General features: G+C 36.9%; 1 protein-coding gene across 2 annotated transcripts in view; it reads right to left on the bottom strand.

Annotated features, from left to right (window-relative positions):
* SATB2 (SATB homeobox 2) overlaps positions 1–14,886 on the bottom strand; it is a 139,861-nt gene extending 124,975 nt beyond the window's left edge. Inside the window, exons 1-2 of one of the 2 annotated variants that reach the window (XM_087707416.1) lie at positions 14,058–14,886; positions 12,739–12,966 (exon numbers count right to left, since the gene is read on the bottom strand). In XM_087707416.1, the coding sequence (XP_087563542.1) occupies positions 12,739–12,907 (169 nt within the window). In that variant the 5' untranslated portion in view covers positions 12,908–12,966; positions 14,058–14,886. The remainder of the gene's footprint in view (positions 1–12,738; positions 12,967–14,057) is intronic. The other variant, XM_087707424.1, reaches the window with a different exon arrangement.
* Positions 14,887–19,686: the final 4,800 nt, after the last annotated feature.

The raw sequence follows: 19,686 nt of genomic DNA, 5'->3' as shown, positions 1-19,686 counted from the left end.
ATTAACCACTTTTCCTTGCTATCTCAATCATTCTAGCTTGAGCTGTAACTTTACTATCTGTTCTTTTCTCACATTATTGTTCTAAACCAATGATTGTCTCCAGAGAATTCAGCTAGATTATATTTGAGGAAGGAAGGAAAAAAAATAAGCAATCCTGGTACTTAGAAATGAAGCCCTGGCTTGAAGAGAAACTTCTTTCAGTTCTTCAGCAACCATCAAGCACAATCATTTTCAGAGTTTGGTATACATTATATATTGATTATGTCTAAGAATACATAGTAAACATATACAATAATTGCACATGAAAAAGTACTTTATCTTTTCAAAATGTAGCAGCTCAAATAATCAGATTTCTATGTGCTTGCCTAGGAAGCATGAAATCCTCTGCCTTTTTTTAAAAAAAAAGAAAAGTTAAAATGTTTCAGCATAAAAAGGTACCCAAGGTACTTAATCTCCCTTAGTATTTGTAAACATGTTGCTTGTTAATTTTCATTTTAAAAAAAACCTAAAGTAGTTCTACAAATTTCAAATTAACTGCAACTTTGATTACTATGCACTTTTTTTGCCTTAAGATCTGAACCATCAATCTAGTACACCAATAATTACATAATATAACTAGGCTAGTTGCATAGAACACCTTTGTTCAGTAATTTATATTTATTATTCTCCTTATATGACCTGACTTCAAAAGATTATAGATTATAAAAGAAGTTATACTCTGAAAATTATTTTTAACTAAGTAAACCATAAGCTTTTACATGTCTTCTTAGCAAGAAGTCTATTACGCTATTAACTTGTATTCAACAATCTTTTGGCTGATGTACTCTCTAGCCTCCTCAGCCTTCTTCTCCATGGTTAGTGAATACTCTTCAGAAGACTAAAGGGCACAATGAGTGCAGAATGAAGAAAGAAAAAGTTAACTGTCATTACCACAGCAGCAACTCTTCATATATCATTAAATTTAACCCATTCTGCAGATATTCCATGTCACATCAGATTTAACTAACATGCCACTGACTCTGTACCTATAGATATTTCTTCCATATAAGTACATTTACTTCCTGTGATGTTTATCATGTGTATCTGAGACAAAAAAACATATCAATATTAAATAACATGCTATTCTCTCGGGGTATTTCTGGGGACTATGTGGTTCATCAATGTTGAAAACTAAGATGACAGGTCTTTGTTCATAAACAGGTATTCCACTTCTTGTACATGTGGTTATTCCTTTACATCTCTCTAGCTTTCATGTTCATTACAACTTTGAAAGGTACTATTTCTATTCACTGACCCCATGTGAGTAGATTCTAAAGTCATTCATTGGAGAGATGCCATTATAGCCTTGTATTACAATGGACTTTTATAAAGAATAGAAAAGGCTTTTTAGAAAACGTACATATTATATCAGTTCATTCTCAAAAAAGTGTTCAGTACTGTATGACCAAAGTTTGGAAGGGACATTATTATTGCAATGTATGTATGTATATGTAACATTATTGCATCAATATTTATTATTGACTTTATTACTTTATTGATTTTATTAATGCATATACTATCAACTTTTACTTCCATTCTGTATGCTTTTCTTTCAACTGAAATCTCTTCCAGACAGATTGAGCTCTGATTCAGCAGTAGCAACGGCATATTATTGGAAACATTTTGACGGTCTAACTCAAATAATTGTTTTCAGACATAAACTTTTCAGTAGGGGGAGGTAAATTATACAATGTGGCTGCAAAAATTAATCCAAATAGCTGGAAAAGATCTATTTAGTGTATTAGTTTAGAATCTTGTTATTCCTCTGTTCATGTAGCTGAGGGCACATTTCCTAACTTCCCTCTACATATGCACATAAAATTTCTGATTACTCCTAAGAGTTCCTTACATAGCACAGCCAAATTTTCAGGGGCTTTAGGAATCTACAGAGAGAAAAGTTGAGGTATGGACATCTATTTCATTCATGTGAATATTTCAGTCATGAAAGAAAAGTTGAGAATCAAACCAGAAATACAGTTTAGGAACATAATGTAATTTTGTATCCATTTTTATAAAATGGCTGTGAATGCTCCAATTGCAAAGAACAAAGAAAAAACCAAAACTATACAGACAATAGAAAGCGTCTCAGTTCAGCACAAACCTGAATATTTCATTCTACTTTAACATCTGAAAAACAGCAATTCCTAAAACCTTGTCCACATCTGTGAATGCAAGTAATATATTTTCTACTATAAATAAAAATTTAGTTAACAAGATGAGGTAAAGTAAACCTACTTCAGTTTCTCTGCATTTTCTCAAGGTCTAAAAATTGGTAATGTGACAGATCCATCTCATTTTTCTTAGTGATGTTTTTATTATTCTTTCACTCAATTAAATCAGAAATGGATATTGCATCTTCTGACTGTATAATTGTTATTGTAATCTGTTTTCTATCACTGCTTGGGAAGTTGGTCCAAAACAACATAAACTATCGACAGCCTCAAAATACAAGGCATTTTTTCTTTTACTACAATTTTACTACAAGGAGACATCTATCATGGTACTCAGCTCATATGCAAGGATTACAGTAAAAAAAGTTATTTATAAATTGGGAAAATGCATTATGAAAGGGACTTTTTACTGCATAATAATGCATAACCCAGAAATGAAAAATTTATTCCTTTAGCAAATACCATATAAAATGTTGAATCTTAGAAATAAGCATATTAAGTTGTGACATAACATGAACATATTACATACCGGTAGGTTATTTACAGAGTATAAAACCAGCAATTATTTTTTTTAAAAAATCTAAATACAAAAACCTAATCCAAAATATTTATACTGACTAAATTTCTACCTAGGAGCTATTGTCAAATCCAGCATCTAGGCAGTGAATGAATTTTAGGACCTAAATCTATATTTAGTCTAGTACATACTAGGCCTACACCTAGGATGTTATTTTGTTGTGTCATAGTAGTCAACTAATAATAAAATTCTCACTGTCTTCTAAATTGTAATATTAAATTCCAGAACATTTATTCAGAGCTAAATATGCATATGATTGCTACCTAAACTACATACCCTTTATATATAAATCTCAAGCCCAGCTTTGCTTCATATAATAAATAGCTAATAATGAAATGACTGAAAATAAGCTTTATTTATCAATGAATCTGTTTAGTTAAAATGAAAAGAAAATGCCATGGTATAAAAAATTTGCACGAGAATCTTTTTTAGAATTAAAATATCTCATTTTGGCTTAACACAATGTATTTCCATTGATTCACTCACAGACTTCAAAGGTTCGGGCTTTGGCTATAATCCTAAACAATTTTATTTGGAATCACATTTCTTTTCATAGTAACACAAAATTGCATGAGTTATATTCCATTATTAGTTTGCACAGATTGGTCAATTTGCACTTCCAGCTATATGTTGTCCCTGCAAGCAGTTTAAACTGTACATGGATATAGTTTCATATGGATGAATACAAAAATAGGAGATCAAAAAATATAAAACAATAATTCCAAAAGGAATAAGTGTAAGTAGCAAATAAAAAGTTGGGGGAAATGCCGGAAAATGTTATACTACTTTAAGTATGACAAAGTGGCTGACATTCTACTTTCCATGAACAATGAATGCAAAAGAAAGAATCATAAATTAAGACATGAGTCCCCAAGCATTTTAAGGAGCTAACCAATTTTTGAAACTATGTTCTGGATGCTCCCTCAAAATGGCTATAGGAGTTGGCCATTCATAAAATGGTAACACTGAGGACATCTTCTGTTTCAAAATAGTTACTTATCAAACAGCTATCTGCCATTCCTTCCAACAAGATAAAAGCCTATTGTCTCTGTTTAGTTTGGATCTTTACAGGGCAGGTGAGTATACTTTCAAAACACTTGGCTGTAGCTGATAGTTATTTCATTTTTAAAAATGCAGGTGATCTAGCAAGCTTGACAAGCACCATTGGTAGAAATACTGGCAATACTAAGATAAAAGGCACTTGGTTGTTATTTTAAAATTCTATATGTTTAACCTTTAAATTAATTTGTCCTGTGCTCAGATACAAAAATTATCAGATGGAGATTATAGTCTTATCACCATTAGAAATCAGTATGGATATATTACAACATGTTCTAATGAAAGGTCAAACTGTGTCACGTACAAATCACATAAAAAAGCAAGCCATGGAACTGTAGTCATTTCTGTTCACTAAATGATTGGAAACTATTTGTAAGTCACTTTATATCTTCCCTTTGCACACTCTACTCCATAGACAGTCTAGTAAATTTGATGTTGTGGCAAAGGAAGAACAAGAACTCGGCAAATTCCTATGGCATGAACAAAAGTCTTACACTAAACATGGTCCTGTTGTTAGCAAATAAACTTCTATTCAAGAGTTTTAATTTCTAACAATACAACATGCTTTAATCCTTTAGCGCTAAAAAAGTCTCATTTTTACTGAGGCATAAAAGGAATCCTTCCTGATCACAAGCAGTACTGTATTTCTATGTTTACTGCATTTTTTTCAGTGACTTCTACATCATTCAACATGGCTACATTCATTTGTTTCATGGTATATTCAATGTTTCCTATACGACTGGATTAATCAAAACTATCTGTATTCTACTTTTATCAAAAATAATTTTAAAAATACATATACAAAGAAAGCATAAAGCATTCTCGTGATTTACAGGCTAATTATCAAAGGGATGTAGTCATTTCATAATACATCGCTGGTGAAATAACTTATATGTTGAAATCTTTGTTTTTACAGTGTACAGATTTTCACTGAAGTCTTTACATTATGGTGAGACAGTGTTTGTTAAATTTCTACTATTTGTTCTTCTGTTGATGAGCAGTTAAAGAACTTAAATTTTAAAAAAAGATTCCAGAATAGAATGTATTTGGAAAATAATTTACAAAGTACAAAGAAATAGAATAAAATTTATTTATAGTGAAACATGGTTGTGTTATTTTCACAATAATCACATAAAACAGATACAAATTTGTCAAAAACCAAAGTATTAAGTACAATATCAAATATTTAAATCCCATAAATGTAAGCCGACCTAGTTTCTTTAAATTATACTAAATACATTCCCACTTTACATTTTTCAGGATTCATACTGGAGCTCATGCTTATCAGTCACATATAGATTTTTCATATGATAAGCATTGCAAAATGCTGGAATACACTATCAAATACCCTAATGCTACATTTTCTGTTGTTGCAGGAAATATATACATATCATTAGATAATAATGACAAATACTTATCTAAATAACTTAGACTTGCAGAAATCAAGTTTGCAAAGTATTTGTATATGTATATTTATTAATTTATTTTAAGTATTAGAAATTATAACATACCAAAAATATGCATAACTTTTTATATGCATTTAATATAGAAAAAGGAGCAGAATTGATTGCAAAATGTTCTTTCCAATCTAATTAGAGTTACTTTCAAATAATATATTGTTTCTCCCTAACTTCAAATAATTATATTGTTTGAAAAATACATGTGTATTATTAATACAGTGAAGAAGAAACACCTCTGTTCTTAATAAAAACATCATTAATAATAATCTTTTGGGAGGACAGTACATGCACATCAGTGATCTATTTTTATGTGTTTTAAATAACTGAAATGTGTGTGTATGTGCGCGTATATGTATGTGTGTGTATGTTTGTGTGTGTGTGTGTATTAGAATGTGTGTGTGTATATTATATATATATATATATAATATACACACACACACTCTATGATGAATGCCTTACTTAAGTATGGTGGGAAAATTCAGCGTGGCAAAGATAATTAAATATATTTCTCTGAAATCATCAGCTTCTCAAATGTTTGTCAGTTGTGGCTTTGGGTCTTAAAACAGAGTTTCACTTATAGAATGTCTTCGTATGAAAGTGCATCTGTTTCTGTGGAGTTTATACAGTAGGAACCAATTAAAATAAGATTGATTCATCATTATCTCAGAAGGAAAAAAAGTTACATTTTGAAACAGACACTATGGTTCAAAGTCAATATTCTCCAGAAAGATAATGCTTTCGATTCTTCTTTCACTCAAACATATATACAAGAGTCAGACCAGAAACCTAATAATGATTTTCAAACAGCGCACTTAGTTTTAATAGCAGAAGATGTTGAGGTTTAATATATAGAAGAACTACAAAACAATTACCAGCCTTTCTCCCAGCAAATAACTGTATCAACTTTAAGTCAGCTAATGTTAATTTACATGTAATTAAGTGGTGTTGAACAACATTGGATGAACTACCTACTAACATATAAGAGTAAAATTTTCCAAGTCTTAATTTACAGGTATTCCAAACTGTAGCAATGTCTTTTTAAAAACGCATTGCTAATTATAACTATTCATTATTCATTATTAAATAATAATTTACTCATATGTTGATTATTATACCCTTGCTTATTTATTAATTATATTGCATATTTATTAACCTTGGTTATTTATTATACTACAATCAGGAAATTTTTTGTTTTCAAAAAATTCCATTTTTATTTTTAGCTTTGGAAATAATAAATTAATTCATTATTAACAGAATATTTATTTATTTATTTATTATTTTTATCCCACCTTTATTATTTATATAAATAACTCAAGGCGGCAAACATACTAATACTCCTTCCTCCTTCTATTTTCGCCACAACAACAACCACCCTATCAAGTGAGTTGAACTGACAGAGAGTGACAGGCCTAAAGTTATCCAACCAGCCTTGATTTTGCTTTTAAAACAACACTTCCCTGTCTCTGAACTTCTTCACATAAATTAACAAGATTGACTAAATAATACAACTAATGCAAGACTATTTTCCCTCCTCTTAACTTCCAGCTGATATTATTTCCATTTCAGCTCAAGGAATTTGCACTACTGAAACATGTCTTATACTGTTACTAATATATCCATATTTACTCCTTAAATATTACATTAGACATACATGTTATAGACCAATGCATATACTATCTACATAACAGGTTTTCAGCAAATAAACTCTCATAGCCATCATTTTAAAAAGCAATTGTCTTAAATGTGTGCCTTTCTGCAAGACTGTAGGACAAAGTTTTCATCTGTAACAAGTCTAACTGCATGTACTTCACTAGGGAACAAATCAGTGCAACATCCTACACCAAGTATTTAAATGCAAGAAAAGGGACTGAACGGAAATAAATTAGTATGGCGAATCTTATTACTTTAATGGAACTTACTTCCAAATACATACACCTAGAACATATTTTCCTTCTTCACACAGTTTAAAAGAACTCTATCAATTATGCTCATTTCCCAATGAAACAATTGTGAAAAAGAAAGAACGAACGAACGAACGAAAGAAAGAAAGAAAGAAAGAAAGAAAGAAAGAAAGAAAGAAAGAAAGAAAGAAAGAAAGAAAGAAAGAATAGTATCACAAGTTTAAATACTATGTATCTATAAGGTCCTAAGTATACTTTTTCCCAATGAAGTCATCATTTTTAAGCAACTACAATACTGACATTCTATATAAAACTGCATTCTATTTAGAGTGCATTCTCACATCTACTTTTAGAGGTAAGGCTGGATTCCTTGTTTTTTTCCTTCACTACACTGACTTTGTTATTAGTTTATATAATGGCATCAGCCATTCTCTTCTTCATCAAGCGAATCTTTTTTGTCTTTGAAGAAAATAAACAAATTGCATTACAACTCATGTTGATGGATGTTTGAAATCCATCAAAGTTATGACTTTATGTAAAGTATTTCAGAAGATGTGTTCCAAAATTATGTAAAACACCAATCCATGGTTCTTTATTGGATTATACAGTATGCTCATTCAGAATATAGAACTGTATTTTGAAACCAAAAGACCAAATTCTGAAACCAACAAGAGCTATATGAGAAGACCAAATATGTTGAGATAGTTGACTCCAAAAGCACATCTCAATGATCATTTTATTAAATTATAAAATCTGATTTCTTAAAATATTCAATTTCTAATTTACTAAACAGCTTATCATTCCCCAATTATTTTGAAGATTTTAATTTTGATTATTAACACTCTAAAATAAACAGGTTTTACAATATTTTAAACTGATATGTTTAAAAAGCACTATCATTTCAAGTTTATGTAAACCACATATATTTCAAAATCAAGCAATAATAAGAATCTGTTACAATGGCTAAAACTAGATTACTTTTCTATCACGTTATACAGCAGTCGCTACACATATAAAACAATACCAACAGGAGAAAAACTGAAAGCTTCAGCACTATAGTGTTATTGCCACTCAGTTGCAAAAGCAACTTTATTTGCGAGAAAAATATATTGTCATCAATACTATTCCATTAACATATTAGAACATCCTCATTACTATAGATTCCATCTTAATCTTTCAGCGAAAAGTTAACTGTGATTTTCCCCCATGACCCTTGCAACTGTAATAAAAGATAACAACAACTCCCCATGCCCAGTTCTATTAGATACAGTGTTAATCTTTGTAACATAAAGATTTTAACAATGACATGCTAGGTCTTAAAACAAAAACTGAAATCCTATTTGGCACTATGCAGCACTGAATTCATTATTAAGTAAACTGTATAAGCTTGAGGCCCTGATCTGAAGTTTAAGGCCACAACCTAATCTGCATTTACTTCAATGGGATATATTTTTCAAACGTATATCATATTGGACTTCTACCCATTTTAAAAATTAAAAACAGAGCTTTATATTTTCCTGTTACGCCAGTTTGAGAAATATATGCATACACTGAATAGAAATAGGCTGGCTTCCAGCTTAGATTATCCTTAGAATACAACTACTAAAAATAATGGCATTTAAATTAGTCATGATAAACTCACTGATTTCACTGGACTGATTTAATAAGTATCAATGTGACTGGATCTGACCTTCAATAATTTTATCATCTTTGTTAAAAATACCATATTTGACTGAACATGTGAACTATATGATATACTAAACTTTGAGACATATTAAGAAGCTACAGAACTGTTACTACTTTTCATTCAAACATTCACCCACTAGATATCTCTTTAAGCAAAACCTATACTTTCTGAATCAGTCTAAAAATATATACAAGACCTGATAATATGTGCATTTCAGCCTTATAATATAACTCAAGAAATGAACTGAATGGATCAAGTATGAAAACAGATCGTATAACATGTCAACTTCAGATTTAGGCACTCTGTTTCTTAGATCTGATGTTGACGTGTTATACTGTTTTTCTGTATTTAACATAGGGACAAAATAAAGGACTTAATTTTAAGGCGTCTTAGCAATTTTTACAGACCTCATTTCTAAATTAATGAGGTAAGATCACAGTCTTATTAAGGCTCCAAAACACTAATAAAGATAAATGTACATAAAAACTGACGAGTCATGAAACATATAATTTTATTCAGCATTTTTAGAAATCTGAGTTTCCTGGCCATTAATCGTCCTTTTCTTTTCTTCAAAATCCTTATGGAGCAAATTAGTAACTGAGAGAAGACGCCAATTCTAGTAAGTGAATGTTACCCAGCAGGGATATAAAGCTGTCAACACCCCAGAGCTCTTGCTTGCTTTAACCTCTCTCCCAGGCGTCATATGTATTTTAAAGAGATATTTGCTTTTTTCTCCCACAGACTTACTATAAATCCTGCCAATCATGAACATATCACAGCATTTCTGTTTTATTGCATAGATGGTTAAAACAGAGCATCTAGGAATTGCAGGAAGTGCTAGAATACCAGAAGAAGGGAGAGGCAGAAAGAAAAGCAGCAGCTAATCTTGACTAGTTCTACTGAAATTAATATTGTAAAGAATAAGAAGTGTTAACTCAAAAACAATAAACATTTGAAAAAGGATATGCTACAAGTTCATGTTCAGAGATATGCATCTTAACATAATTAATGTTATAATCTTAGGGCTGCACAAATAATAATTGGAGGGATAAAGAAAAGAGTGTGCTTTAAAATCGTATGGGAAATATCAATGGGCTTTTTTGTTTTCCCCAACAAAAATAAGATAATTACAGTCTGGTGATCCTTAAAAAGAACTGCAGTACTATTTTAAGAACTTGTAACTTTCCTAAATTATGTATTATATTTAAAACTAAGTAATTATACTTGGACAATCTCAAGAGATCTTTTTATTGTTTTATATACCAAATATTCCTTCAGTGTAGCTAGATTCCTTAATTTACTCCTTTCTCTAAACCGCTTTTCCTTTCTGTTATAATTTACTATCTTCAAATCTATAAAATTCAGATTAAGCATGTTGTAATGCACATGGCAGCATATATACTTGTAGCAATTTATTTTTAAAAATGGATTTCTTCACAAATATTGGGTTGTATTGTAATTAAAAGGATAAATTTATTTTATAAAAATGCACTATTTGAAGCAAGGCAAACTTTTTCAGTAATTTATGCTTAATTCTATGAAGAGATTTGTTAATCATTTTTACAAAGTAAACTTTTGAAGCACAATAACATGAAGATTTTATAAGACAGAAAGTTTTACAGCAACTAAAATAAAATTTACATCAATTTTATCTCACCCGCTTCCTAAGATGGTCTAATTTAACTTTTTCAATATTTATTTGCCTTAGTATTCAGTATAATAGAACGAAGAATTTTTTTTTTGAAATTATTCTAAGTGCCTTCCATTCAATTGATAAGCAGGTGCTACAATTACAAGACCCTGCATGAAGTAGAACAATACTATAATATAGTTTATTAATTTAAAACAATTAGCATTGCATGAAAAGATAAGTTCTTAGAAGACAACTCTGAGAAATGAGACTTCACAAAAAATGAATAAAATTCTGTCTCTTGTCACACTATTTATTGAGATTTTTTGTGGCAAAGCCCTGTAGTAGTAAGGCAAGACTTGCAAACCGCTGCATAATATTTTTTAAAAATTAAAAACCTCTCATTCCGCAATGTATTTAACAGATCAACACAAAGCAACAATGCAGACTTACAAACATTTCCTTAAAATAAATGTTCTTATCTTGACAAACTCCTCCATGGCTCATTTTGAAACAGTTGCAAAAGGTGTACCAAGCAACAAATCAATAGCTGTTATTACTTTCATAGTTTTCAATAACTTATTTATTTTTCTTATCTCTAAGATTACATTGATAAGAATACTAAAAACAACCCAATACATTCATCAAAGCTCTGAAACCATTGAATGCTTTTTTATCCAGTAAAAAAACCATTTAAATTGCCTAAGAATATATAAATAACAAAAATGGAGGACAAGGGAGACAGAATGAGAGACAGATAAGATACAACTTTTCAGTAACCTTTAGCAATTACTAATCTCTACTGAACAGGGAAAGCTAAGAAGGCACACAAAATGGTTGAACTGTTAAAAAGGGTGCAATGGTGCTATACGGTACTTTTCTTATCAAAGAACCCAATATTTGTAAAGACATCCATTTCTTAATAAACTGCTGCAGAGTACAAATGCTCCCATGTGCATTACAACATGCTTTCTATTTACGAGAACTACGTGTTTGCCATTATTATCTCCTTCTACTTTAGAAACTTCACACAAAGATGACCCTGTTATAATGCCCACCTCAAAACCTAAACCGATTGAAGTGAAAGATGAAGGAAATATGTCATTCAAAAAGGAAATATTTAAAGTAACTGCATATTGTAAAGGTTTTAAAATATTAATTACTGAGCCGGCATTATTTTAAAATGTTAAATTATATAGAACACATGAAGTATCTGTAATTATAATATCCAAATAACATAAGTGTTACAATAGATATATAATTCTACACAAAAAAATAGTTTTTCAAAAGAAATTAAATAAATGATTTGGCTTATATATTTATTTCACATTATATTTTACTTAGTGATACCAAACTATTATTTCTAAATGGATTAAAATTACAGATTTAGAAAGCCACCTGAACTCCTAAACTACATCTCACAAATCTCAACTGAATTAAATTAAGAACAGATAAAGAAATAATACACCAATGCCTCTGAGTTTTTGTGACAAGTAAGACACAAGGTAAAGGGTTATGATATTTATCCTCATACCCTTAATTAGTAAAATCTGTACACTCTTTTATTAAATTAATCTAAGATATTAGCCAGGAATGGATTTTGAAATGACCTTTTCCTATATTTTAAAGATTTTGAAATCCTTCTAAGATAGAATGAAATATGATGAAAATTGTGAATTGTGTTAACAAAAATAGAGAATTTTTGGGACTAAATTAATAGCCCCTTTTAATATAGTTTTTTTTAATGCAAGCCATTTCAGAATAAGTAAAAAAACTACAAATGGGCTAAATACTTTGACATTGGTCCAAATATAGATATATAACTATTTAGAAGATAATGACAAGTACCCTTAAATGAAAGAAATTCTACATTTTTATGTGTTCTGTTAACACAAAGTGTTTAACAACTTTAAGCATTGGGGGGGGGAGGCACTCTCTACTGCATCATAAAGAAGTTAACTCCAGATATAAAATGGCAAAGTGCCCAAGATATGCCACGTTCTACATAAGCCACTTTATTTAACCATAATGAGCCTATTGGTTACTGATGAGAGACATCAGTTAAAGTGGGCATTAACTGTCTGCCATTGACTTTCTTCCCGTAATCTTACACCAAGACACTCAAGCTACGCCAACCTGAACCCTGAGACCTTGTGCTATTATAACTCAGCCGCCAGACTGTTATGCATACATTAGTTCTGCTAGGTTTGTTACCTCCCACTGATTTGGTGACAGAACCATTGAGCCTCCCTCTGGCTCCCATAGGGCTGCCATTCTGTTCAAGCCTGGCCACCTTCACCGGGGGAGGACCTTTGACATCAGGGCTGCCGCTCCCTCTCTCGGGGCTATCCCTTAGGCAGGGACTCTCACTTCTCCGATCCATGTTACTTTGAGTTGGAGACAACGTTCCCACAGGCAGGTCACAATAAAATGAGCAAGGACCTAAAAAAAGAGAAAGAGGGGGAAAGAAACAAACAAGAAATACCATTTCAGAAGCATCCAGACTCACTGTGTCAATTAGTTACACCTACATTTAACTAGGAGAGGGCTTCAAGCAGAAATAACGGCACAGTTTTGCACCTGATTTCTTAATATCTTCCTATGCTGCTTGGGGTACCATCAGCTAACAAGGAGAACTTGGCAGTTCATTTAACTTTGGCTTTATAAACCTTACTATTATCAGAACTATTTTACCTGTTCCAGTTTCTCTTTTGGAGAAAGAATGCAATTTATAAAAGCTGTGGTCTCGGCAAACAAATGTGTTATTAAGAAAGCCTAAGCTTTAAAAGAGATAATGCATTTCAGATACAATAACTCATGAACCAATATAGCCATCCAGTTAAATAGCTAAAATATGCATTTCAGTAGAATAGAATAGAATCCTTTATTGGCTAAGTTTGATTGGACACACAAGGAATTTCTCTTCGGTGCATAAGCTCTGTTTTATACGATTGAATAAATTGATCTTATTCTGGATAAAGTATGAAGAAATAAGCAGAAAACATGTAATACCAGCGAAAAGTACTTAAGAATGCTGCCCCACTTTCAAACTATTAAACAAGCCTTTAAAAACAGTATATATTTGCTATCTTTGTAAACACTTGCTAAGGAATAGGGTTGTTAGGCTAACCTTTGATTCGTCGGTTGATTTGCTTTTCGTTTTGCGAAGCAAAAAATAGTTTCGCTCAGAAGGGGGAAAAGGCATTTCCCTCCTCGAGTATTTCCCCTTATATGCCTATAATCCTAGCGCCGATTTAGAATTTTGTGCTGAAATGCTATGTCAAGCAGATTGCGTTTTCAAGCTTCACTACACAACGTAGGGTGGGGGGGGAGACAGCATAAGAGGCGATTTAGAGTTACACACAAACAAATAAAATGGAGTGTAACGCATCACATTGAAAACTTCAACCTGAAGCAACTCAAGTCAGTTATTACATTTCTATTAAGTCAATTATTTTGTTTTGAGCAGGCGTCTTCCACCATCTTTCGGGACTACCGCGGCAAGTTCGGCTAAGCTTCCCAGTAGTACTTACTGCTTATACTCTGTCCGTAACTTGGCTGACTTGGGCTCTGTCCATGGATCAAAAGTAGAGAATCCAGGATGGAAAGTTTTCTTGGCTCCTCTTGCTACGTTATTTGTCTTCTTTGCCTTTTTCGCTTCTCCCCAGTACACCACCCCACCGACGCCTTAAGTTTTTTTTGGGGGGGGGGGAGGCTATTATTTTTCCCCCTTTTTTTTTTCGTTCCCGAGTTAGGATGCCTGGCCGTCTTGCGCCTTAAATGGCTTGATGCTTTGAGGAAAGAGCTCTTCCTAAAAGGGCATCCGAGGTGGCAACTGGAAAAGAGAGGTGAGACTTCTGGGATCGGGAAGGGAAGGAGGCGGGGGGGGGGAGAAGCGGGGGCGGTTTCTCAGCCCTTCGGCAAAAAGGGGGGGGGACAGAAATAAGAGGGGGAGAAGGGGGGAGCCAAGGGGTGGAGAGGCTGGGGGACACTCTATCGGACTAGCGGCGGCAGTGGCAGCAGAAGCCGGTGCTCTGATCTCCGGTAAGCCGCAAGCTGCGCCCGATGTGTCACTTTCAATCTCTCCCTTTTCCAGCCAGCATAAGCAGCCGCGGCGGCGGCGGCAGCAGCAACACGAGGGATTCGCCAGAGAGGAGACAAATGATTATTAGTTGCGTTGAGTCATCAGGCAAAGTGAGTCCTTTCTGGGGTTGTCCTTCTTTGCTTTGGGAATTTTGGGGGTGGTGGTGGTGATGCCTTTTTCCCCTCCCTCTCTCCCTCCCTCCCTCTCTCTACCTCCTCCCGATTCTTGGAATCCAAAATAACAACAGCCCCGCTTCCTCCCTTCTCTATCCCTCCTACTTTCCCTCTCTTCCACCCACCCCCCTCCGCTTCCTCCTTCCCCTCTTCCTAGCCCCCCAAAATAGTATCTGCGTTGATCTTACGGGATTCACTCTTGATAGGATAGAGCCCTTCCCGAGGCGGCCGGCTAGGATTTTTTAACACATTGCTGCTTGCTGGGGCCAGCACCGCCGTTTCCACGCAGGCGAGAAAGACCGGGGGGGGGGTGGAGAGGAAGGGAGGGGGGGGGATAAAAAAAAAAGAGGAAGCCGCCTGTCAGTGAATTAAAGCCCAATAAATATATGATGAATTGAAACGCGCGGTTCACGCAAGCACCCGGGCAAAGCCGAAGGGAGCAGGCGGGGGGAGCCGGGAGAAGAAGCGAGGAGGCGGCATTGCGAAGGGGGCAGGATTAGCGGGGAGGGGAGCTGGGGAAATTGGGGGCGGGAGGTGGGGAGAAAGGCAGCGAGCGAACCAGGCTACAGCTGTAAAAGTGAAGCCGAGCAGCCACGCGGGAGGGCACTCGGGACGCGAGAGGCGGGAGGCTTGGAGCCGCGCCAGCCCCCAGGATCCATTCCAGGCGCTTCCTTCCCGTCAGTCTCTTTCCTCCGAGCGGCCTGGCGGCGGCGGCGGCAACTCCACCAACACAACCTCAAAACAAACGCACATGGCCCTCCCCCGCAGCGCAGGGAAGAGGAGGAGGAGGAGGAGGGCCCGGTGCGCGAGCCCCGCGGGGAGAAGAGCGGCCGAAGGGAGCCGGCCTTCCTCGACCGCATTTTTTATTTTATTTTGATTTTATTTCTTTTTCCCCCCCTTCCTTCCTTCCTTCCTTCCCGAGGCGAATTGGGGTCGCTGGGTGGCCAACCCGCTCCTCTCAGGGCGGGGAACGGGTCCGCGTGAGCTCGTCCTGAGGGCGCGCGTCCCCGCGAGCGCGCGCGCGAGAGAGAGAGGGAGTCCTGAGGGAAGCCGCCAGGGTCCTTTGGTGGGGGGGGGGGCAGAAGGGTGAGTTGAGTCCGGTCGGTCGGTCGCCGCCGCCGTTCCCTTAAAACGGCGTTCAAAAGAGAGCTGCCGAGAGAGGTTGGGGTAGAGCCGGAGGACAAGCGGTGAAGGATCCGCGCCCCGAGAAAAGGGAGCCCAGGTGAAGACGCCGCCGCCGCCGGAACGGTGACAAGGGACCGTTGGGGAGAATTAACGGACGCTGAGCGCGGGGCCGAGCACACACCCCCAGCACGAGAGCGCGCTTTCTCCTCCCGGAATCCTGGGTAAGCGGGAGGGGGGGGAGAAATAACCGACCCTGCCTGCCTGCCTGCCTCTCTCTCTCCCTCCCTCCCTCCGCCGCCCCCAGCCACGGAGACCCCCCGAAGCCTCCCCTCAGCGTCGGCGGCCAACTCCGCGCTTTAAGGTGGTGCGGCGGGGATCATTTTTTCCCGTCCGTCCGGCGGAGACGACTCGGCGAACTCCCCCTCTCCTCCTCTTCCTTTCGCCTTCCCTCGGCGCTGCCGTTGAGGGAAGCCCCGCGCGCGCGCCCGCCCGCCCAACTGCCAGAGAAGGACCAGCATTCCTGCTGCTGCCGCTCAGCGAAACTCTTGGCCCCCCTTAAGAGCGCTTGATTTTACGGTGGCGCTAGAGGGTCAAAAAAAAACAAAACACCACCACCATCCCCTCAAGCCTGAATGGGTTTCGGGCTCGTGCGGCGTTTTTATATTCGCGGTGACGGCGGGACGTTTTTTTACATATATATATATATAAAGATTTGGGGAGGCTGCGGGTTCTTTTCGCCCCTGTTGGGAAGAGTAAGCAGGACGAGGGGGATTAGTTTGAGTGGGGGGCCGTGGAGGAGACGGAGGCGATTCAGATATAAAGAAGAACGCGAAGAAAAAGTATCGCCCTGCCTGGAGTCGAACTTGACTTCTGGGCAATTCGTGGCCACGTCCTGGCAACAGTTAAAAAAAAAAGTGGTTCGCGTTAACTTCTTCCAGGATTGATTTTTTTTTTTAAGACTTCCCAAACAGCTTCATTAAGAATGTGAAATTTAGGAAAGCAGACGAAGAAGGAAAAAAAAGAAAAATCGGGGGAGGAAAAAGATACTTTAAAAGCAGCTCCCCCCCCCCAGTTTCCTCTTCCTTCCTTCCTCCCTTCTTCCTTCCTTCCTCCCTTCCTCCCTTCTTCCTTCCTTCCTCCCTTCTTCCTTCCTTCCTCCCTTCTTCCTTCCTTCCTCCCTTCTTCCTTCCTTCCTTCCTCTCTTCCTCCCTTCTTCCTTCCTCCCTTCCTCCCTCCTCTCTTCCTCCCTTCTTCCTTCCTTCCTCCCTTCCTTCCTTCCTTCCTTCCTCCCTTCCTTCCTCCCTTCTTCCTTCCTTCCTTCCTCCCTTCTTCCTCCCTTCTTCCTTCCTTCCTTCCTCCCTTCCTCCCTTCTTCCTCCCTCCCTCCCTTCTTCCTTCCTTCCTCCCTTCATCGGAGTTATTCGCCGATGTAATAGATCGAGGCGAGCATTCAGCCCACGCAAAATTAGGTTGCCTTAACCCACGCAGATCTAACCGCCTTTGGGGCTCCCGAGAGGGGATGTTTAGGTTTTAGCCTTCCTCTGATATTTCACCATCAGAGGGGGGTGAAAGAAATGCAAGGGCTTGAGGCGTCTTCTCCACCACCACCAAACCCCCTGCCCTGTCCAGATACATATTTCTGACGTCCCGAAGCGAAAGTCTTTCCGCAACTGTCATGCACGAGGGAGCAGAAGCGGCGAACCCCAGGAGCTGCAGCAAAAATTGCAGCGAAGCCGGGTAACCTTTTACAATCGGAGCCGAAGAGAGGGGGGAAAAAACAGAAATAAAGCACCAAGTATAAGCTTCATGCAGTCTCGCTGGAGACTTTTATCCGGATGGGAAGCAAAAAAGGAAGAGTCTCGGCTCTCTTCTTCGTCATCTTCCCCCCCCCCCCCCAACCTCCCCGCCACAAGGAAAAACCCACCACTCCTTCTTAAGTAGTTTTGCGAGCCGCTGCGGTAGACGCTTCGGAAGAGGCAGAAAGCGAGGCGGTGACTTTGGACTTTGGGCGCCGCCGAGAAATGTTTGCGCTCTTCTTCCATCTCACGAGGATGGACCTAGGCTAGGCTGCTGTATAGCTCGCCTCTCCGCCGACCTTCCTGTGGCCGTCTGGGGATAGAGACCCCCCTCTCCACCCCTGCTAGGAAGCGCTGCTGGTTGGCAGCCCCTGGAACTTCGGAGAAGCCCTGGCTAGGGTAAGAGATTAATTCCAAGTCATTTCCATTGTAAGTGGGAGTAGGGTGAGGGTTTCAACCATCCCTGGTAAAGTCTAGGTTCTTCCCCAGAGAATTTACACTCTCCCCCCCCCCTCTCGTCCCTGCACAAATGGTACTTGTGGGACACGTCAATCTTTTCCTGAAAATCTGTAGAGAGCCTCTCTTTTTTTTGACATTTCAAAAACATTCTGTCAGGTGAAAGTAAAAGGAGATGCAGGACACTCCGTTCCTCGAGCTCTTGCCCATGATGAATGCTTCCCAGGCTCATTTGAAAGAATTATAGTCGTAGTATTGAAAGAATCGCGAAATAACTACTCTTCAAATTAGCAGAATTACATTGTGCTTGTTTCAGAAAAGGGGGTTGGGGAAAAATGGAAGCAAAACTGCAGAAGGGGGGGGGGAAATCCTAAACTAAAGGTGACGGGATGATTTGCTAGAGGCGTTTTCTAGAAAAAAATTTAGTCTTTTGATCGGAGCAGTAGAATAATAATTTCCCCGCTTACCTTTGTTTAACCAGATTGGTCCTCAAAACAGAGGAAGTATTGCTAGTTTCAGAAGTTGAGATTTCTGGTGGGAAAATAACATTTGTTTCAGGCAGATCTTTTCTGCTCCTGCCTGGTTTATCACTGCTGATTATGTGCCTGGCTAGAGAGAGTTCATCCAACCTCATTAAATGAGCTATTTTATGAGATCTGAGAAGTGAAGATTTGAGTATGTATTTGGTCATTGATCACATTTAACATCACCGTTCTGGGTGAATAACCTGATTAGTGGATTTCCAGGTTCAGTCTTGAATGCAACTGGATTGTTCCGCTTGTTCATATTTTATAAAGTATTAATATTTTAGAAAAGATTTTAGAAAACTGTTGTAAATTATTTAGCCACTCCCAGGGTTATTTTGAATAATGCATTCAGTTAAATACTGATATACAGTTGGTTGCAGTGCTGTTGTTTTAAGAGTAATTTACATACTTTCACCATTTATTTCCTGATGAATTAATTTTCTTGTAGTGGATTTAAAGTTTTGTGAAATTTCCTGCATGGCTTCTGAAAATAAACATGGATTATGAAAAAAAGTTTAAACCATTATAATTTACAAACTCAGCAAGTTATAATTTAAGATCCACAAACTTAACTATACCTTTCAATATCACTATTCAATTTTGTGGAGTTGTCCGTTTTTTTTTTTTTAATAGTAACTTCTAACAGGAAATTATGGTTCTAAACATATTTAGATTAAGTGGGATAAATATGTATCCAATATATTTATAAATTTCTACAATAAAACATTTGTTTCAAATTAAATATGCTTTGCTTATTTTTTCCCCTCTTCTAAATATAAAATCTGTTTGCACATTTCAATAATCGTAAGTTTTCAGCATTTAAAAGGAGCATTCTTTCATCTTAAGATAGTTAAAAAAGAAAAAATAATAATTCAGAACTAACATAAACTGGCATTTAGTTCAGGTTTGTTTGGTGGTGAAATCTTGGATCAAAATGTTTTGTGCATTGATCTAAATCAGGAGGCTTCTTGTTACTACTATTAGTATTACTAATATTAAATA

The sequence above is a fragment of the Thamnophis sirtalis genome, unplaced genomic scaffold, assembly GCF_051295495.1.
Source record: "Thamnophis sirtalis isolate CommonGarterSnake01/CBP01778 unplaced genomic scaffold, rThaSir2_p1.2 scaffold_1, whole genome shotgun sequence".
NCBI lineage: Eukaryota > Metazoa > Chordata > Lepidosauria > Squamata > Natricidae > Thamnophis > Thamnophis sirtalis.
The sequence above is the reverse complement of the archived record's forward strand: the minus strand, read 5'-3'. Positions and strand labels throughout refer to the sequence as shown.